At 30.2% G+C, this 22,746-nt stretch overlaps 3 protein-coding genes across 3 annotated transcripts in view; 2 read left to right on the top strand and 1 right to left on the bottom strand.

Annotated features, from left to right (window-relative positions):
* Positions 1-12,436, top strand: part of LOC130448117 (alpha-N-acetylgalactosaminidase) — a 51,732-nt gene extending 39,296 nt beyond the window's left edge. The window contains exons 6-9 of the mRNA XM_056785327.1: positions 6,933-7,130; positions 8,759-8,923; positions 11,311-11,383; positions 12,211-12,436. Coding sequence (XP_056641305.1) covers positions 6,933-7,130; positions 8,759-8,923; positions 11,311-11,383; positions 12,211-12,338 — 564 coding nt within the window. The 3' untranslated portion in view covers positions 12,339-12,436. The remainder of the gene's footprint in view (positions 1-6,932; positions 7,131-8,758; positions 8,924-11,310; positions 11,384-12,210) is intronic.
* Positions 12,421-18,167, bottom strand: LOC130448116 (uncharacterized). The gene is made up of 9 exons (XM_056785326.1): positions 17,888-18,167; positions 17,471-17,821; positions 17,099-17,217; positions 15,877-16,071; positions 15,605-15,792; positions 14,935-15,158; positions 14,420-14,603; positions 14,024-14,199; positions 12,421-12,680 (listed from the first exon to the last, which is right to left on the bottom strand). The coding sequence occupies exons 1-9, from the start codon at positions 17,901-17,903 to the stop codon at positions 12,571-12,573; spliced, it is 1,563 nt and encodes a 520-aa protein (XP_056641304.1). The 5' UTR covers positions 17,904-18,167; the 3' UTR covers positions 12,421-12,570.
* A 207-nt stretch (positions 18,168-18,374) lies between these two features.
* LOC130448114 (RNA-binding protein 28) lies at positions 18,375-22,083 on the top strand. The gene is made up of 4 exons (XM_056785325.1): positions 18,375-18,743; positions 18,814-19,622; positions 20,807-20,984; positions 21,087-22,083. Exons 1-4 carry the CDS (start codon positions 18,719-18,721, stop codon positions 21,953-21,955), a joined length of 1,881 nt encoding a protein of 626 aa, XP_056641303.1. The 5' UTR covers positions 18,375-18,718; the 3' UTR covers positions 21,956-22,083.
* Positions 22,084-22,746: the final 663 nt, after the last annotated feature.

Raw genomic sequence — 22,746 nt, 5'->3', positions numbered from 1 at the left:
AGCAGTACACCGAACTGGGTGAACTAGTTCACTTCCTGAATAGGTTCTGCCAGTGCAGCTACCAAGAACAAACCTATAGGCGCTGAATTGCAGCGCCACTTCTCAAGAATTTACACTTTTGAAAAGACAATTTCACTCAAATCGGACAGCTGTTTAAGAGTTCAGTCACCCACTCAGTAATAAAAGATATGTTTTAGTTCTCATCTTACCTTTATTCTTTATACATTGTTATATATTTTTTAAATTATAAACCAACGAACGGTATATCAGTATTTTTATCTTTACCTATTGTTTTGGATTTATATTTTCACCGGATATTACTGAAACTACTTAAGTGTCAAAAGGTAATAATAGGTTCCAAGAAACCGTTCTAGTTATACATTTACACGTGTGTTTAATATATAGTACATAAATTTCAAACATGTTATTTAAACTTGATAATAATCGAACTGAAATATAGAAATTGCAAAATACGTGACCTAAAAAAATAAAATTATTATTATAATTCTCGTAGAATAGATTGTATTTGATCATTAAACTGCTACTTATAATGAAAATATTCAGATTAACCACGTTACTATTAAGTAAACTATAGGAAAATACTATTTTATCATTAATGCATAGGAAAAGAGTAAATCGTAAATTCAGAAAAAGATTCTTCTTCTAGTAGGTCTAGTAGAAAAATAAAAAACTTTCTATTTGAAGTCATTTGTCCTTGAATGTAATTTTGCTTTTTAACTTGTTTGGCAGCATTAATTTCTATTAAATATTTTATTCTATTAATTATTCTAATGAAATATGGATATTTCCAAATAATAATCCCATTATAAAAGTTCTGAAATGTTGTTGAAACTACTAATAGAGATTCAAATATCACATTAGAGTACCTTTGAATTGATTTTTGTTAAATGTTTTATTACAATTAAGTAGGAGCACATATAAGTGTGCACACGTGTCAAGTGTTTTTAAAAACTTTAGATTATATTATGTGAAATTAATAGTTGGATAGTAAAATAACTTGTAGTATATAAATAGCGAATAAATAATAAATATTTGTGTTTTAGTAATTCATATAGATAAAAACAAATGTTTGAGTAAATATTTTTACCACTCTCAATTAATATATCAGTATACAAACACTTATTCTTTAATTATGTTTATTGCACATGTATGAATAGATTTATTTACCTAATTAAAATCAAGATACTATTTTTAAATTTGTATTAGGTACAATTTTTAATTAACCTATATTTAGATTCACTTTTTTTGTTTAACGAGTGAATTAAATCATTCCAGAAATTTTAAGTTGACGTAAAAAGATCCATCAATCATTTAACTGGTAATAGAACAAAGAAAGCACTGTTTATATAACAGAATACACTGGAAAAAAAGTACAGAATCTTGTAATTTTAAATTCAATGGAAGAAATGCTATTTTTTCTTCGATAATATAATAATATTTTTGTAAACAATTTTAGGTACTGCTTCTTATGTTGATTTGTTATATTTTTATTTTGTTAGTTGATATTATGGGCATGTTTGAGAATGGATCTTCTTCCAATATCAATTGCAGATTATAAAAACCCTTGCCGACAAGTTTGTTTGCTCTACCATAGACGTAGATACCTCATTTTATAAATTTATTATTTTTATGAATACTTTTAAAAATATGTATATCTTATGCAAGGGAGTATACGTTAAAAGGCAATCGAATCATTATAAATTGGACTGCATTATACGATGTTATTTAGACAGAACTTAATTGTAGTCCTACTTGTAACTTGGAAAAAATCATTATTATACCTCGTTAACTTGCTACAACTTAATATTAAATTATAAAACGTGAATAGACGAGTGAAATGTACCTCCCTGTGAGGGAGTTTGGTTTAAACAGGGTACTAGACATGAACTAAGCCTACACTTTTTGTACCCCATTCGTTTATTTTTCTGGAAAATGAAATTTCTAAGAAAAAACCATAATGGAAAATAAATTCCTTGCAAATAGAACAAAAGAAAAAATTTCATTTCAATTCCAAAGTATCTTTATAAATAATAATGGTAGTCATAATCGTTTGAACTAGAGCCATAATTTGATTGAATTATAAAGGGTTGTAAACAGGGTGATAACACATAATCATCTTCTTTTTTAATAACATGTTCAACACAGTTTTTCCAAAGCTCTTGGCGGTCTATTACTAGAATTTTCTTTACGAGTTCTACAATCTCTTTTCTCAGTTCTGGAAACTGATTTACATTTTCGTAATTCTAATTTTACGTTTGCCCATATTAACTCTATAGGGTTAAATATGCAATAGTGAGGAGGTAATCTCAGAAGAGTATGACCCTGTTCTTTTAAAACCAATTTTTCCGAAACAATGACTAAATTTCTTCAACTTGAAAATGCTAACTCACATAACGGTCATTCATTACGAAGATTATCTGCTACACTTTTAGTTGAATCTGGAAGAGACTTGATGACCTCAAAGAAACATTGCGGTTGGAAGTCATCAATCGGTATATTGATGAAGCGGTAGCACACAGAAAAGAATTAGTTAATGAAATAGGTATTTAGAACCTGTGGTAGTGCAGAAAAAATACCGGATTTGTTATATATATATATATATATATATATATATATATATATATATATATATATATATATATATATATATATATATATATATATATATATATATATAATACGGGAGTTGTTAGTGTAGGAAGAAATATTTTTTCAACACAAGAAAATTCGACTGTTGTACCAAATAATTTAAGGAACGTAATGTAACTTCATTGTATAATGAAATATACTAAAATTGAATACCTTTACTTACAAGTGTGTACTCTTATAATATTCAAGAAAAAAGTACTTAGTTTTTTCCCGGGGAAAAAAGAGACATTTTGTCAACAGAGATAAAATGAACAAACTTTTTTCCCGACACAAAAAGGTTTTTGTTTTTCAAACATTCAGATATCAAATTATTGGGGTTAAATCAGATTATTATTTTGATATTCACGTTGTAGGTGATCTATTGATTAATATAATTATGTAATTTGTAAATGTCAAATCATATTTTGATAAAGACTATTTGAAAAACTAATTTTCAACCAAACGTGACCTAAAATCAAAACAGATTTAAGAAATTTAAGAAAATATCATTTTTTCTTGTGCCTTTCTATTACTAATATTTTAAATGATTAATAAACTTCGTAACAATATTACATTGTCGAGCAAATCGGGTCATTAATTAATAATAATCATCCTATATGTATATAAAAGCACAATATTAGACAATAATTTTTTGTTAAGCAAATAGCTCTTTAATGGTGGGAAAATCAAAGCGAAGTTAGTAACGAATGTAGTGATTAAGATGAAGATGTTTGTTCCTTAATTTGAATTAAATTACTGTTGGCACTTTAAGATTTAATACAGTGGGGTATTGAAGTAAACGATGAATTTATTTTCTATATACGAGGGCGGTTTGATGTAAAAATGAAATCAAATTTCACTACATTGATTATATTGTTATTATACATTTATGATGTCATCTGTCAAAATAAAACTGATAGTTTTAATACTCGTATATACCGGATATTCCGGAAACTGATGCAAAAAATTCGGGAGTAGATGATGTGAAAAAATTTTCTCATACGACCCTTAGTTTCTGAATAATAGGCATTTGAAGTTGCGAAGTCAGAACTTATATTTAAGTATATTTTCTAAATTATACATACATGGATGATTGAGTATGTCCATGTAGTCTGTTTAACGGAATAAATAATGCTACTATCTGAAGGTCAGAGACGGCTCATGTCTAATGGTTAAAAATTCGTAACTGCTACGGGGGCAACTTGTAGAATCTAAAGAATGTTGAAGAAAATCCACAAAGTGGTACTGGATTATCGTAGACTGAGAGTGTTGGAGCTAGCAGATATATTAGACTTTTCAAAAAGTTCGGTACATCGCATATTAATTTAAAATTTGAACATGAGAAAACTGTGCGCAACTGAACAAATACAGCGTCGTGAAGATGTTTCCATCGAAAGTTTGGTAATGTTTCACAAAAATAAAGCCGAATTTTTGCGCCGTTTCATAACCATCACTTAGCACCCGAAATAAAAGGTCAATCAAAACGATGAACTGGAAAGGGAGTACCGGCTCCAAAGAAGGCAAAGACCGTTCCATCTGCAGGCAAGGTCATGGTTTTTTGGGATGCGCGTGGGATATTTCCATTGACTATTTTTAAAAAAGAAAAACTATCAACGGCAAGTATTATGCGAACTTATTGTAACGTTTGAGCGAAGAAATCAAGCAAAAACGGCCGTATTCGACTTAGAAGAAAGTGTTGTTTCATAAAGACAATGCACCAGCTCACACATCCGTTATTGCAATGGTTAAAATTGATAAATTATAGTTTAAATTACTACCTAATGCACCCTACTCGCCAGATTTAGCCCCCTCGGATTATTTTCTATTCCCAGACTTTAGAAAATGACTGAATGGTCAAAGATTTTCCAACAATGAAGAGTTGATGTCGGCAGTTAATGGCAATTTTGAGGAGCTTGACGATTCTTGTTATAAAAATGCTTTCGAACTTATTGAACATCGATGGGAAAAGTTTGTGTAGCTAAAAGGAGATTTTAAAATTTTTAATGAATAGTTTTATAATATAAATATACTTAACTCTGTATTTCTATCTTTAATTATCATCACTCATAAAATGAGACATTTCATATAAAAAATTACGTACAATGTCAACCTACTTTCCATTTATTTTGCCATTACTATTTAAAGAATTTACTCTTATTTTAAATTTCAGCAACCGGCTGCATATTAAATAACTACCATTAAACTAATAACAAATCTTGAATGCTCTAATTCCAGCGTAGGTACTTTTTATTATTGCCGTATTTATGCACTATTATTTCAAGCACAACGCTTGAACTATGATTAGGTACAGATTTATCTTCCAAAAGATAGAAATAGAAAGCGGCAAAATAATTGTCGTGAGTGCAAGTGATACGGATAAACATTTAAAATTTGAAATTTATAAAAAATGCTTTCGTTTTTATCGGTGGTAGAATGTTCTAAAAGAGCGGAAAAGGTTCAATTGTGTTTTTTTTTCTAATATACTTAAAACCATTTATTTTTTGTTCTAATAAAAATCAAGTTATATTTATTTGTCTCTCACGCAGTACGGCCAATGACATCACTTTTATATAGGGAATATGAAGTTGTCACACCACCGACACTACACCAACTCTCACAATTCCAAAGTCTGACTCGCATTTCGATAACCAAGTTATCGTCTTCAGAGACTGAAAGTAAACAGAGTCTCTGAAGACGATAACTTGGTTATCGAAACGCGCGTCATACAGTGTAATTGTGAGTGTTGATGTAGTGGTGATGTAAGCAGTTTTTTCAGTATTAATATCGCTAACGGTTCCAGAAATTCCAACTTAATTTCCTATGTAGAAAACGTATTTTCGATTCGTAAAAGCATGTATTGCCATATGAATTGTTGTAAGTGTGGTTTTTGTTGAATTTTCTTCTTTACTACGTCTAGTTTAGTGTGCAAACTCCATTGATAAAATGGTAAAAGAACGTAGATACTTGGTTTATGTTATGTTCGGAACTTTGAGTTGATATTTTATGAAAAAAGAGAAAACAATAACTTATATAGATAGAATTTTTAAGTCAATTGATGTTAATCTCAAATGAAATACTTCGTAACTACCTAGGTATAGTAGTAATAGGTACAGGAGTTGTTCTGAAAGTAGTAGAACTCATTTTAAATATTTATTCGTGAAAATAGTACGAAAGATTAGAGTTTTTCAAAATAGCATTGCTGCTAATGAATTTTCCAGTTTTCGTACGCCTGGACCAGAATTTCGTTTAGCACCTGAAATAAAAAAAAATTTTGGGGGCCAACAACAGATCACTTTCCGGTTATCCTTTTTTTCCTCAAACAACTCGCGCACACTTTCCCCCGCTAAGTTTTCTGTCGCGATCTCAAAAACTTGAGTTTTAAGAATTCACAATTTATCAGCAATCATTTTGATACTCACCTGATCACTTTATCTAGCCACGGCAGCATCACCTTGGCCTCCTAATCATGTCGTGAGTCTCTTTGCTCGTTTTACCAAGCCTTACACAAAATTTGATCGCGTATCGCTGCTCCAGGAAACATCCGACAAGAAGAGACCTTGTAAGTTGTGTGTTTATTTTCAAATATTGTTTAATTTGTTGAGTTTAGAATACTTGTGAAACAGAGGAGTATTTTTCAAGAAAATTTTCATATTTATTGATTATTTTATATATTTTTCCACACACGTGCGTAAATACTTCTGCAAGCAAGTAAAATTTGCTTGTTTGCTTAAGATGCAAATTTTGTGAAATCTTCCATACGTTATCATAACCGGCAAGAATAAGTGAGGTTACGTCTTAGGTTTTTTCATTTTGATCATTTTAAGTCACGTAAAGTGTTTTGCTTTTATCACGGTTTGTTTTATTGCATATGAAATGGATCAAAAAAAGAAGCGAACTCCATCTCGGCGTACTTTACTTCCACGACAAATGTTAAAACCGGCAGTAGTAGGACTAATTAACAACTTTCAAGGACTCAAATTGTATGTCAGCCAATTACCAGTGAGATGGTTCACTGACGTGACACTATCAGTATCAGTAGAAGTTTTCATACTTTTCCACACACCTGCGTAAATATTTCTGCACGCGAATAAAATTTGATGTTTGCTTAAGATACAAAACTTGTGAAATCAGCCTTTTTCATAAGTCATCATGACCTGGCAGATGTTTAAATTATTTAGAAAATTACTACAAATTTATTGTGTCTAATTGTTTAAAAAGAATAACTTATTTAGGAGAAATTTAGTTAAGATAAAAGTTATTATTTCTAAATATTTCTTTTTTAGTTGATTATTGGAAATTTTGGACTTAGTTATGAACAAAGTAAAACGCAAATGGCGATCTGGGCCATTTTAGCAGCCCCACTATTGATGTCTGTAGATTTAAGGACCATAAGACCAGAATACAAAGCCATATTACAAAATAAGAAAATTATAGCTGTAGATCAAGATCCGCTAGGGATACAAGGAAGAAGAATTTATAAGGTAAGTGAATTAATTCAATTTTATTTACATACATTTAATAGTAAAAAACATTCTTTGTAAAATATGTGCGAAAAAAATTTGTTGCTGCTTCTTTGAGAAAATTCTTTCGACTTAATATTTAAAATTATCAACTAATCCAATTTAACATTTTCAAGACCACATTAAATATGTATGAACTAGTTTTAATGTTTTTAAGGTCGAATATTATGGATTTAGTTACACATTAAACACGTTTAAATTAGAAATAAAACTTTTGAGGCATTGAATAATTTTCATCCTTGCTTGATATGAATGTAATAAACTAAAAATATTTCTTTGCGAATTACGATCAAGAATATTTCATATTCTTTTGGGACAGTCGAATTCCCTTTACAATGAAAAAGTTTTCAATTGTAGGTTGAGTTTTGGTAAAAATTGAGCGATAACAAGAATTCATTTAACCATTGTTTATTATAACTTGTATTGTACAATATAAATATTACGTGCATCAACATCAAAATGAACCTAGTGTAACTTGATAACATATTAATATATCTTTCAAAGTATATAATCTGTTTATGAAATTAAATTTTGTTATACACTACCGGTCAAAAGTTTCTGCTCGCCCAATAGATAAGAATAAAGTATTAATAAAACTACAGCCTGTAATTATCACAAATTTAAATTTTTCATTCATCGATGTAACCCCGCTGCTTTTGCTTTCATGATTTCGACGCCCAAATGTTTGGTTCCATTCGTTTTTCATTATATTCCAAAAATGTGAAGTGGAAGAAGGACACTGCTTTCTAACATTCCTGTCCAATGTGTCCCACAATTCAATCGGGTTGAGGTCTGGCGACTGTGACGGCCAAATAATTACTTTAAGTGCATTCTTCCTTTACAATTCTTTCAAATTATCTTTGCACATTTTTCTTTAATATTTTTTATAGCCTTATTTCTTCAAAAACCCTTCAATTTTCACCAGGTCTCCAGTCGCCTTTCCTCCAAAACATTCCCAAACCATCACCGAGCCTCCGCCATGTTTTACAGTCGGGATTACACATGGATCTAGCATTCGTTCTTCCTTTGACATGCGCACGAGCACTCTAAACTCAAAAACCTCAAACTTTGACTCTAAATCTTTTTTTCACTGTAGAAGTTTTCAAAGGCATATTCCTAGATTCTCTTATCTGAGCACGTGAATCGTCGATAACGTTTTTTGATCAATAGAATCTGTTTTCTGCAGCTTTGATTTTTGCCTATACTATGAAGACTTGCGATAAATTCACGAGTCTCAACCGATATTTTCTTGTTTTTACCCATTTTAAATATTTTACAAGTCTGAAAAACGAAAACAATTCGTATACGAACTTCACACAAAGATGTCTTGGTCAAAAAACTAAACTTGGACTAAAAACTGCAATCATAAACACCGAAGAAATAATGCACAGTTAAAACATAATAAACAAATCAACCGGTACTTGCAAGTTTAAAGTATAAAGTAAACAAATAAGGGACACTATCATTTTTGGTTTGAGACATCGTTTCAAGAAATTTGTTAAAGTGTATTTTTTTTAAATGTATTGAATGGATTAAGGGGCAGGCAAAAACTTTTGACTGATGATTTATATAAATTCGTTTGTTTTAAGCACAAAGGAATAGAAATTTGGTCAAGACCAATCACCCCTCTATACCAAAGTTACTTTTCCTATGCCATAGCTTTCGTAAACAGACGGACTGACGGTACACCTTCCGATGTGGCTGTAACTCTTAAAGAATTGGGTCTCACATCACCCACTGGATATAGAGTAGAAGTAAGAATTAATTAAGTATAATATCAATGCTCAATATTAACAGTTAGATATGTTTTTGAACTTAATGTTTAAATTGAATTGCATATTATAATAACTGTGTCATTTGAAGTACTATCCTCACTGTATATATTATTAAACCGAGCAGGAACATTAATAATTGTAGTTCAGTACAAAGGAAATAACGTTTTCAATACTACTAACTAGAAAAAATTCATACCTCTTTGTGTGAAACTTTCACAAAAACATAATGGAATTGTTTGTATGAACTATGTTTGTAAAAACGATTTAAATTATGACTGATTAGCAAGAACATACTGTATATGCATTACTTAGATATTAAATTAGTACCAAATACAAAAGAAATTGACAGAGCGGAACATTATATGAAAGAATAGTGTTTTTAAATAGCCATTTTGGATATGATCTTCTCAAGAATTAGTCAGACAGGCCCTCTTTTGCCATTTTAAAGATAACTGGGATATGAGCCTCTCAATAATTAGTGAGACCGAAGTGCTTTAACCATTCTAAGATCATCAATGATATTTGTCTCAATAATAAGTCGGACTGACCCTCTTTTACCATTTTGGGAGTATCGGGGATATGAGAGGCTCAATAATAAGTCGGATTGACCCTCTTTTACCATTTTAAGGATAACTGTGATATGAGCATCTCAATAAGTAGTGAGATAGGCCCTCTTTAACCAAGTACATCTCTTCAGCAAATCTTTCGAGTGATAAAATAATTGAGAAGAGATCGAAATGATATTTAACACAATTCTAACTATGATTGAAGTCAAATTTTGGAAGAAATGCAAATAAAAGGTATATTGGTGGTTCAGCAACCACAAAAGGTGATGCTGAAGTGTGTCCTCTAACTCCCAACCAAGCGACTTCTAGTCATAAATACCTCTTTTGATAGGCAATTATCAGAAATTTGACACAGAGATTAATTCAATCAGTTATCAAAGCACTGAATTCCCATGTCATTATATAAAAATTGATATAGGAGAAACATCTCAGTCTAAAGGTTATAGACAAAAATGATTGCTATGTTCTCCAAATCTGTCTGGCAAAATCATTTATAAAGTCAAATCTAATGTTACATCACGCAATATTTGTAATTAAGAGCTTGTAGTTGAAACAAATATTAACATAAGTAATACCATTTAAATGTGTTTCCAACAACTTTAAACCAAGAAATTATTTTTAAATATGAAATGAAACATGAAGGAATTAGGTATTAATTTATTTATTTAGAAAAAAATGGTATTAAAAAACATATTAAAAATCATAATTAGAATAATCAGTAATATTTAATGTGCTTACACGTGAATGAATGTATACCTAAAAAATACAAATAATAATAATAATAAATGCCGTACTTACATACTAATTTAATATTTTAGAATATTTCAAAATATCCTTCTTCAGTAAACAAGTTTTTTCAACTTTTTCAATTTACTCACAGTAACTCTTATTTAGCTTTGTATAACAAATTAACTTGTCGAAATAAATCAAATTATTGCACGCAATTAACAGTCTAAAACTCAGAAAATTTTTACTTGTCTTTTGTGTAAATCAAACCACACTAATATATACATATACAAATATATACATATTTATTTAAGTAAATCACATATGCCACCTTAGGCATCTGTTACAAAACCACAGAATACACATTCACATATAGACAATGATTGGCAATAAATTTAAGCCGAATGACTACTCTATTAGAACGGCAACACATCAAAAAGTTTTGGAATTTTCGTTAAAAAATGAAAAAACTAAATATTAAACACCTACTAACAAATTGATAATGATAAACTAGAAAAGTTAAGTGAACTTAATAATTTTTATTGTGCTACGTGAAGTTAGATACATTTAAGAAAAAGTTATTTCGATCACCAAATGTCAACAAACAATTCAGCACTGATGGTGACGTCAGATGACTTTTCAACCGTTGAAATTCAACGGTCTTCTATCCCCTCAAAAATTTCTGATAAGTGTTAAATACAACTGAGCAATCCTTTGTGTCTATAATCATTGTTCTTAGTCTAGGTTCCTGGAATCAAAGGATATGGAGCTAATAAACTTTCTAGAAATGCTCGTATAAAAACGAACCAATCGGGCGGCGCCTTCACGATCCGAATCGTTCTAAAAAATGTTTCTTCGGAACTTTGATACATCTAAATCCAACAAGTTAGGTTAAGAATACCGGCTCTTCTTCTTATTGATATATATAACACTATAATCACTGTTGGTTATATGTATGACCAAAATTTTGATTATAGAATTCAAACAACGGTTATACACTGCGGTTAAATATAACCATTGGTTATACCAACTAACGTCCACGCATTAATAAAAAGTGACAAAACTTTTTTTTAGGATTTGTATGAAGATGTGGATTATGGAGTTTTGTCTCCTCAAACCAAAATCAAAGTAAAAGTGAATCCATCAGGTAATATTCTAGCTCATGAAGCTTTATATTATTTTCATATTTCATATTTATATCTTATATACTGGGTGAACCAATAAACTCTAGATGCACATCATAAACGGATTGTAATAAATATTTGGGTTGAATAGTCAGTTGAAATAACATGTTTTTGTAAAATTATAATAAAACTGTTTGCCATCACATATTTCAAACTTTTCTCTAACATAATTGACTGTTTCACTTCTTTTGGAATTATCAGTTCTTTAGGCTACGTGTGAACTCTACATACCGGTTAATAATGGCTAATTTAATTATGATGAAACAAAACACCCAAGAATTCCCCGAGGATGCTCGATTCAGTACAGAAAAGAGCAATTCAACTTATAGTAATCCAGAGTTGACCAAAAACTTGGGCATCTTAGCGCATAGAAAAAAGGTCGCTGACCTGTTTTACCTATGCTAACAGGGCAGTTGCTCTTCAAAGCTATATAACATAATCCCACCTAGAGCAGTATCTGCAAGACCTACTCAATAAGCTGACGTGGCTCATGAATACCATACCGAGTTGGCCTGCAAAAGTTCAAGATCAATATCCACAGACATCTTCACAGGGCGGACACCACTCTAACTACTCGTGCTTGCTATTTCCATAAACACAAACAAGGAATTCTTTTTGACAGCTGTCTTTTGACCTCTTTAGATCGAAATTTGTAAATTTGAAAGTTGATGAAGTAGCAAATTTTTGTTTGAAACTGTAGTATCATGCAAATAATGATTAACTGTGGGTTTCTCTGTTTTAATAACTATTATTATTTAAAAACACATACCACGTATTTTGATTTTTCTAGGTGTTGTAATATTAAGAGCTGACGTCCAAGTAGATTTCAACAGACGTATACCATACTTCACAACTCAACGAACAACTTTCAGTCCTCTTAATCAAGGTTTCAGAGTAAGGGACAACAGATTCAAATAGTGTTCTCATAATTTCGAGCTAAGTAAATTATTAATTTAGATAGGATTTGATTGTAGTAATATATTTTTAAGAAATAAAACTATTTAAAAATTGAGAAATTTATTTTTGTTCATTCCTATCAATATTAGAAGGTATATAAACAACGTTTAATCTACACTTCAAGTAAGTTATATATATACTGAAAATGCATTTGATTGTTCATGCAAATTTCAAAAATTCATTTTTATACATATCAGTCAAATATGTATTGATATTTATTTTTATCAATGGTTATATTAATCAATAATCCTCGTAAATTTTTAGTAAATCTAGTGCAGCTTATGGTTCCTTCTACGGTGTCACCTAGAAAAATAAATTATCAATAAACCATGAAACCCTTAGTAAATTATTTCAATCTTTTTAATCTAAAGAAATCATTTGAATTTAAATGTATAGACTTCTAAAGAAGTACCAGAATCGCTTAAGAGTTCGGTAGCAAATAGGGAGGAAGAGGAAAAAGATATAAAATAATAAGACCAACAACATATGATGGAAGCAAAATGAAAGAGAATGTGCAATTTATTTGTGGAAGCAGAACTGAATGGAATAACAATGAGGCAGTTGGGGAACAAATAGAAATTATCAGATTACTGGGATAAAAGAAATGGACAGAACAAGAGAGAAACTACCACATGGTTTGTATCAAACATTAAATCATATCAACTAAATGCTCATTAGGGAATCTAATTAACTGTTAAAATAAGCAAATGCATTTTCCGTAACCTGTGTGCAGATATACTTGCGTTTTGAAGTTATTTTTTGGTTTTTAGACCTCATTATTTATTGTGAAAAATCTTTTTAAAGGGTTGTTAATTAAAGATGTTTCCTCCCGGAAACGTAGCTTTGTTGGTTTTTTTGCAACTATTGCGCTTAGTGTAGAAAACTTATTTTTCATTTGCTAATTAAATACAGCCTTACGTAAGTTTTAATGCCACATAATTTTGAACATATCGTCATTGAATTAATTTTTTTATGTTTGGTTGAGAAAAAGACTACCACTAAACTTCTTTGTATAGTAAAATAATGCTGAAAAACATTCTAGACGTCAAAAGATTCCTGCTTATTGCTGTGTGGTAAAATGTAGTACTACTTACAAAAGTAGGCCCATAACATTATTTCATATTCAAGGGAGTGCAGATAAAATTATATTAGATGATATTGTTTTAGTTTCTACTGCCCTAATCAATCTCTGCCCCCAAATTGTTCCATATTAAACTGATTCTTTATGTTTTGCATCTCTAATTCAATTGGAAATTCAGCGAATGAAGATTCACTTGTTTTCATGTAATATCCACCTAACCTTATAAAGTATTCACTCAAGTTTCATAAACTTAAGATCTAAACAGTTAAAACTAATGTCTAAAAAACTTCCGTAAGTTAAGTATAAAGCAGACAAAAGAGTTGAAAATTTGCTTACTTGGAGATGGACTAAAAAATATTCAATTTCAGCTGTATTAGTTCCACTGAAATAGATCTAAAAAGGATCTAACACCATAAAACAAAAAAAAAACAATACAAAACTCTTACTACCAATAAAAACCAAGAAAAGCTATCAGGAGTATATACAAGAAAATCGAAAACCGTTATTTAGATCAACCATTTGCCTCATTAAAAATATTGATAAAAACAAAATAAAAACCACTTACCTGATTTCATCTCTATACAATCAGGTAGAAAAAATAAAGTCTGCTGCCAATGAGTTTTGGAAGCGCTTGGTCTAGTCGAGAATTCGACTTTATGTTCTAGATCAAAATATATATCAAAGTAACCACCAATAGCTGTTAATAAACCATCTCGGGTAGCTGTTAAAGCAAACTTTGAGCTAAAAAAATGAAAATTTAAATCTAGAATAGTTCTTACATTTCATGAAACTATATATTTACGATGATTAAATATAACTAATAAAATGGACCTACATTCTGTAGAACTAAAACAATCTTTTTGTTTATGTATTAAAGTAAGTATAACCACTGCGAGAGTAAAATTAAATAATGTGCTAGACTAACTAAAACATTTCAACTTGATTAATAAAAAAATAATACCTAAATACACAAGCATTCACATGACACGTTTTCAGGTCTATTTCAGTAATTATTTGTGGATTGGTGAGAAGTTTCTCCTCTGGAATATATTCAACAAATGGTTCTTTCAAAACTTCTTGTTTCATACATTTCATTGTTAATCCATATACGTCGTCCCAAAAATTTATTACACTCTTGTACCGATCTATATACAAAAAAATAAGAATATTATGTAAATACAACATTTAAGATGTTTATGTTTTTAAATCTTCTTGATTTTAGGTCTATTTTGTTATAAAATTAGTTTTTTCATAATTTTTGAAGGCTAGATAAAAATTTGATAAGACTACTTTCAGTCCTCAAAATATGATTTGACACTATATTTAGATGATATTAGAAACATTCCAATTTTGAAAACAAATGTGGTTTAATAATATCCCAATCTCAAGTGTATTCTTTTCTTGTGCAGTGACTATCAATAGAATGTGAACTTAATTAAATATACTAAAGTAAATTACATAAAAACACTTTCCTACCTACATCACTCACACCTACTATACTTATGTTACACCTATTAGGTAACATAAGCCCGTCTGGTTTCAAATATGTATCTCTTGCATTTATCAAACTATCCAACATTCCTTCGAATAATAAAAAATAGCCCATCCACTCGGAAACAATTATGTCTACTTTGGTAACGGGCAACTGAAGTTTTTCTATTTCTCCTTTAATCAAAACAATGTTGTCCAAATTATTTTCTCTGAAACAAAATCTTAAAATGTCTCAGTTTTCCACCACCACAACATAATCATTATCTGACGTACATTTTGGTAATGAAACTATCATCTTCAGGTTTACCTTCGGTGTATTGTTAGTAAACATGGTGTCAAGTATGAATATTACAAATTTTTAGAAAATTTCAACGAATTCTATGAGTTTAAAACACAATTAAAATCAGAAATGACCAACTGAACTTGCAAGATAGGGGGTTTACATAATAAAAATAAACCAGAAAAACTGTAAAGACGTACTAATCTGGAATGAAATTCATGTTAAGGTAAATACTATATGTCCATATTGGGTGTTGGTACTAAAATTAATACTGATTTGTGAATGATAACAATATCAAGTGATTGACCTATTCATCCTTATTGTACAATCCAATCTTTTTTCATTTGTGAAAATTGAATTTGAATAATAACTTACTTTACAATATCCATGGCCTTATATACAATTTCAGACATGTCAACACCGTAAACTGTTTGTGCTCCAGCTTGTGATGAAAACATGGACAGAATTCCTGTACCGCAACCTAAATCTAAAACTTGTTTCCCTTTGAACTGATCAGAATTTTTTACTATAGCGTCTCTATAACTATATGTTCTAACTTTATCCTAAAACATATTCAAATCTGGATATCGAATACAGAAACGGAAATAATGGAAGGATGCAACTTTGATTTTTAACTTTTTACTTACATTGAGCATATCATAATGAATACCAAAATGTGAATATGAATTAAAATAGTCTCCACTTTGACATCCAGAAGAAAGTACATAGTGTGGAAATTTTTTATTTTCTGAATCTCCAGCTTCTACTATTGTTCTGGTAACTTCCTTCATTTTTTCTATATCTTTACAATAGCTTTCTAGTAATAAATCCTTTTGTTTTACCTGAAGTGATAAGATAGGTAAATCATGCTCCTTCCATTGAAGTTATTAAACTAATAAATAAGTAGAAGCTTCAATTTCATACAATGTGTTTAATCGAGTGATTCATAAGATATACATCAATATTAATACCTTTATCCATCCAATTACTCTGTTTGGTCTTTTGAGCTCAATAAGAACCAGTGATTTATGAAAAGTTCCAAGGACCAAACTAGATATTGTCGAATTAATATTTTCTCCAAGAGGAACCAGTTTCACAGTACAGTTATCAGTCCAACACTCCCAGTTAGAATGTCTAATCCTTCAAGCTGGATAAAAACCAGCGAGCTATGAAAGCCTCGAGGAACCAAGCAGTATAATCAAGTGATCATAAGGGATGAATCAATATTAAAGTCAAAAGGAACCAGTTTGACACTACCTTTACAGATCCAATCACACTGTCTGGTCTTTCCAACCGGATAAGAAACAGCTACTGGAGTAATAATAAACGAGATATTGTTACATTGATAATTACTCCAAGAGGAACCAGTTTCACAGTACAGTATCAGTCCAACAGTCCAACTTTAATCCTTCAGGAACCAGGTAGTGTAATGGATGGAAGTATGCATCAAATTGACTTTAAATGACCTGCAGAGGAAAAGTTTTCCTATATCAGGACCATTCCATAAATAAACCTTCTCTCACACTGCTTAACTACTTGTAAATAGCTTCACAAAGTTGAATACCTGTTTTTCATAATTTTTTGATTTCTAACAATGATGTAGATTTTATTTTCACTGTATTCCCGCATGGAACAAATAGCTCTTTACTGTTGAAGCATGATTTGCTTGTATTTATAATTTCCAGAAGAAAAGTATGATCAAAGTTGTTGATATATTGAACAGTTAGGCTGAACTACTATCCTTGATTTTTTGGCAAATTATGACAAACAACATTACAGTTAATATCAATCTACATGCCAATACTCAAATTAGGTTTAAGATTAACTTTTACAACAAAAACTGATTAAATTAAAGAAATTAGAACTTACTTGAAGAGTCAAGTCTTCTATTTGTCTCTGAAGATCAGAAAAATTGATATTACTAATTGGAGTTTTCCCATCAATTGCATAATGTGGTGTTGATGGGGCACTGCCCAAATCATCAAAATCTAAAGAGTAGAATAAGTAGAATAGTTTAATTCACAATATTTTTTCCTTGTTATCTCTTTAAATTCATTGTCCTTATGTGCAGTTAAACTTTTACCTTTTATGAAAGAAATTGAATGGCTAACATGTGAAACATAAATTATTATTTGACAGGATAAAAACTGAAGTAATAAATTAGGTTTCTTCATATGCAGTTTCGTCCTTTTTGAACTAGTAATTAGATATTGTGGTGCTATTTGAAAATTCAATACTTACCATACATGAGCCAAGTCTCCATATCTCCAGGTTTTAAATAAATATCATCTTCCCACAAAGTTGTTTTAGCCTCTATTAATAACTTTGGGTCAGGTTTATGAATTCTAATGTAATTGATTAGTTTGATGTATGAATAACAATCCATATTATATTTATTTTTGAGTGATAATAGATCAAAATTATGTTCACTCCGACAATGAACTAGTGCCACAGCAATTGTGTGGAATTGTAGATTACAAAAAAGACAAGTGGTTTGTTCACCACTAACTTCCAATTCATCCCATCCATCAGAATCATCTTCATCAAGAGGAGGGCCACCTGATGCCAAATCTGAATAGGGAATTCTGTCTGCTGTAATTGGTAATCAATTTTTTAATGAATAGAAATTTGGATTAAGATATAATTCAAAATACTTACGATCTTCAAAAGACATTGTTTCTCACAAGAAATTTTAATATTATCCAAACATGTGCCAGTTTTGTTGTTTATTTTTTCAGGTTAAAAACAGCATCCGCAATCAATAAAGCCTGTATTCTAAAATATACATCAATACTCTGGCCAGTGATAATGACGTCATGAATTAGCAGTACTTTTAACTTGTTCCGAATTATACCAGCCAGTGTTTGATATTATATATTTACATCGTATACATCGTATTGAAAATAGTGTTTATATTTATAAATCACGTTCATGCTTCCTACGTTGAAAAATATATAAAGGAACATTTAAAATTTGACTTATTTGGACTTACTGAAATTGGTTTTTGCAAAATTTCACTCCGATTTAAGTTTGTCTATGGTCACTACGACATACGTTTCCCAATAATATGGAGGCTACCCTCCATACCCAATAATACATTGCAAATACATTTTCGAAAACTATGATTCGGAATCATTTAGATTACCGATCAGCTGATTACGAATCTTAACAAGAACAAGATTTTTATCAGTTTCCCAATGTCGCGTTCCATTCCAAGCTTTTTGTAGTTTTTAATTTTAAATTTCCATCGAAAACGGAACGCGACGTTCGGAAACTGATAACACTTGTTCTGAATTAGGTTCATAGCTCCGTTTAGAATACGGATTTGAAAAAAAACATCGAAGCTATAGTTATACAGAAGTCAAAAGCTATCATAAACTCAGATATTCTGTGGTTTAAAAAGGGACCTTCGTTAATAACAAATTAAGTTTTTGAGGTTATATTTTGTTATGACACGTGCAATCTTGGCAAAAATTGTTTTATTTTAGAATGGATGGAATAAGAGTTGAAGGAAGTAAGTTTAAAAAAAAATTTGTTGACTAATCATGATAATATTTGTTCACTTCAAATTTTTCTATTCTTAGAAAAGAAAAAAAAGCTCACGAAGGAAGAAGTTAAAATAAGGTTACGGGAACGAAAGAAAGAAGCTGCACGCTTATTAAAAGAAAAAAGAGCACGTCTTGTTGTAAAGAATTTATCATTTAAAGTAACTCCAGAAAAACTGAAAGAACATTTTGAAAAATATGGTGAAGTAAAATCAGTTGATTTACTTAAAAACTCTGAGGGTAAACTTAAAGGCTGTGCCTTCATTCAATTCGATCTAGTGCAGAAAGCAGCAAAAGCTAGACATCATACAAATGATACAAATTTCTTAGGTAGGAAAATTTCTGTTGATTTTGCAAAACCTAAAAATAAATACATAAAAGAAAAAAAATCAGTTGAAATAAAGAATGAGGATGGGACTACTGAGATTATTGAAATTAAAGATGAAGTGAGTGAATATAATATACCTGAAGAAAACGATGATAAGAAGGTTATTAAAAGTGAAAGTGATACAGAAACAAGTGCCAACTCTGAAAATGAAGATTTAGTTGATGAAAGAGAGAAAAATTCAGATGATGAAAGTGAGGACAATTTAGGTGATGAAAGTGGGGACAATTTAGATGATGAAAGTGATGAAAAGAAAGTACCAAAGCATAACACTAATAAGCCTCATATAATTTCACATGATGTCAATGAAGGAAAAACAGTGTTTATAAAAAATGTTCCATTTGATGCAAATAACAACGACTTGAGACAGTGCATGATGCAGTTTGGACCTGTTTATTATGCTCTTATATGTGTTGACAAACTTACAGAACATTCCAAGGGTACTGCCTTTGTAAAATTTGTGGTTAGTAAATTATAGTTTTTCTTTTACTATTCTCTTCCAATAAAATTTTTTTGGATCAAATTATTTTTCACATACTATAAAAATCTATAAAATAAGTTTCTGTGGATTATAATACTTAGGACAATTTTTTTTTAATTTTATTCATTAGCTATCAAAACATACAGTTGTTTAACCTAATGAGATTGCTTCAGAGTATATGAGCTCTAGTATGGTGTGGTTTTCTCCAGCGACAAGTCCACTTTACCTGTTTTGTGCGTCTGCTAGCCAATTTCTTCTTAGTCTTATATAAGTGGATGAAGTAATGTGTTTTCATGACTAGCAAGTCATTTTCTGTATAATAGATATATTTTATTTATTTGCACAAGCCCAGAGTTCAATTCCATATGTCCAGATAGGCTGCTTGTTGTGTTATAGAGTAGGAGCTTGTTTTCCAAGTGTCAAATTGAATTTTCTATTACAGTATAAATCTTTTACTTTGGTTCAATTTGTTTATGTTTATTATTGATATAGTCTTTCCATACGAGGCTTGTGTCTACATGGATGCCTAAGTATTTCTTATTAGTAGCTTGTGACATTTTTCCTAGAGAGAAGGTGACTTTGTCAGTCAGCCATGTTTGGATGTCACTAAATGTGTCTGTAGAATTCTGGAAACTGCTACTGGATCTCCGTTGGTTGCTAATATGACCGACTTACAATATTTGAAAACAATTTGATAGTGATTTACATTCATGTATTGAACCTTCTGCATTAAGAAGGTATCCTTATTCTATATGTTAGTCATATTTTCAAACATGTCACTGTTCTTATAAAATCTCTTGTTTCCTTTTTATATTTTATATCTATCTGTATGTAATCTTGTGAAAAAACTAAATTTTATGGGAATTATCATTTGGAACAGAAAAATGTAATATAGAACATTTTAATATCAATCTGTTGAGCTTTTATTGTACATTTAAGTTAATTTCACTTCCTAAAGCCACAAAAGGCACCTGTTGAATTCAACCTTTACTTTAGTTATGTACTGACTAAAAAAATCCAGTTGTTAGTCTCATATTTACAGAAGGATATTGTAAAGAACTATATTTTATCAATTAATTATTAAGTAATGTTAATGGAGTCAAGGTTTAAAAAAATGTATTTCATGACTGAATACTCAATTAAATTATGTTTTTGCTGAATTTCAGAATAAAGAGGATGCTGAAAAGGCCTTGAATGCTGGTACAGAACTAAAATTGTTGGGAAATATATTAGACTGCCATCCAGCCATAGACCGAGATGATATTAATAAGAATATTAAAAATAAAAAAGAAAATAAAATGCAGCCTAAGGATTCCAGGAATCTTTACCTAGTTAAAGAAGGGGGTAAGTTAATGTTTATTTTGTTTTTTATTTTCATACAATTAAAAATCTAACATCCTGACCTTTTTGTCTATTAATTAGTAATTGAGTGAAAATTTTTTCTAGTGATATTGGCTGGTCACAAAGCAGCAGAAGGTGTATCAGCAGCAGATATGGCTAAAAGGTTACAAATTGAACAGTATAAAACTCAAATGTTAAGAAATCTCAACATGTTTGTATCAAAAGAACGTTTAGTGGTACACAATCTACCACCTAGCTGGGATGATAAGAAATTGAAGACACTTTTTCAAAAATATGGTGGACCTGGAGTTGTTATTAGAGAAGCAAGAATAATGCGAGATATGAAAATCATAGATGCCAATGGTGTTGGAAAATCTAAAGAATATGGTTTTGTCACTTTCACTAAACATGAAAATGCTCTGGCTGCTTTGAGAAACTTGAACAATAACCCAGAAATATTCTCTGAACATAAACGACCAATAATAACTTTCAGTATAGAAAATAAGAGTATTATTAAAGCTAGGGAGAAAAGGTTAGAGAAATCTAAACAGTATAACCCGCTGAGTAAATCATTTAAACCAGAAGGAAATGAAAAGATATTTAAAAGAAACGGTAAAATATCTAGAAAAACTTTCGACAAAAACAAAAAACCAAATACCAGTCAACTTGAAGATGATTTACCGAAATTTGGTGGGGTAACGGCAAAGCCGGGTACAAAAGATAAATTGAGAAGTAGATATAAGTTAGTTAATCAGGCCAAATTGCACCACGAAAACCTGAAAAAAGAAAAGAAAAGGAAAAAAACTGCTAAAAAATCTTTAGCAGAGAAGAGAAAAGAATTTATCAAACAACCAAAACATAAAATGAACCAAGTGATTGTAAAAGACAATTTTTCAAAACTTGTAAGTAATTATAAGAAAATACTTACTAATGCAAACGTAGGGAAAAAATCTAAGTGGTATGAAGAGTCGTAGATATTATAGTGTTTTTGAAATAATACAAAGTTTTAAATAGATAAAACCATACTTTGTTAAAATGAAATTTTTAAAACAATTATTTATTTGTTGTGCAAAATTTAAATAAATATTCAATTAACTAAAAGTTCGTTTTAATATTCACCACCTTGATAATTTTTATTCTAAATTTTCCTTTTAAGTGGATTTAAATGTTTTCTATGTGGTTGGACTGATTCTAGGGAACCCACATGATGTCCCGTTCAAAATATTTGTGAAGAGAATGTAAAAATAGGATGGGTGGTAGGAGATAATCAATTAATGTTGTTAGGTGTCTCCGTCTATGGGGCAATTGTTGAACTATATTCCAGATGTTTCTGGAAGAAGTTTGAATTGTCAAGCACAGAATATTCTACAATATACGTAAAAGTATATACAAGTCAGCATCTCGGAAAGGAGAGTAACTCAATATAAGAAATATTTGGAAAGCGATAGAAGGGTGGTATAAAGTGGGTGATAGTTACAAAATTGTTGATAGTTTGTAGTTAGTGTGATAATTGTGATTTAATAAAGTTTGAAGTGTTAATGAACTTTTATAATTTTATTGATAAACTTTATGCACGTAAAATTACAATGTACAAGACTGTTATAACTCAGATTAGCAATATAATGGATTTTGATTGGTAATAAGTGTAATGAACGATAATTGAAAATAGAGGAGAAACGCAATCTTAATATTTTGATTATTTGCTTTCCAAGTACTACTCTATACTAGCAATGCATTTATTTCAATGTTTAATCCATGAGCGAAG

This window comes from Diorhabda sublineata, chromosome 8, assembly GCF_026230105.1.
Source record: "Diorhabda sublineata isolate icDioSubl1.1 chromosome 8, icDioSubl1.1, whole genome shotgun sequence".
Classification (NCBI taxonomy): Eukaryota; Metazoa; Arthropoda; class Insecta; order Coleoptera; family Chrysomelidae; genus Diorhabda; species Diorhabda sublineata.
This window is presented reverse-complemented; position numbering and strand designations above follow the sequence as displayed.

Bases quoted from the DNA above. Each gene is read 5' to 3' on its own strand.
- LOC130448116 (XM_056785326.1), bottom strand. The intron at 14,200-14,419 runs GTATTATTTTTT...TCATTTTTTTAG, and splicing joins GTGAATGCTTGTGTATTTAG to CTCAAAGTTTGCTTTAACAG. The intron at 12,681-14,023 runs GTAAGTGGTTTT...TTATTTTTCTAG, and splicing joins TTGTATAGAGATGAAATCAG to GTGACACCGTAGAAGGAACC.
- LOC130448114 (XM_056785325.1), top strand. From the start codon at position 18,719: ATGGATGGAATAAGAGTTGAAGGAA. The intron at 18,744-18,813 runs GTAAGTTTAAAA...TTCTATTCTTAG, and splicing joins TGGAATAAGAGTTGAAGGAA to AAAAGAAAAAAAAGCTCACG. The intron at 19,623-20,806 runs GTTAGTAAATTA...GCTGAATTTCAG, and splicing joins CTGCCTTTGTAAAATTTGTG to AATAAAGAGGATGCTGAAAA.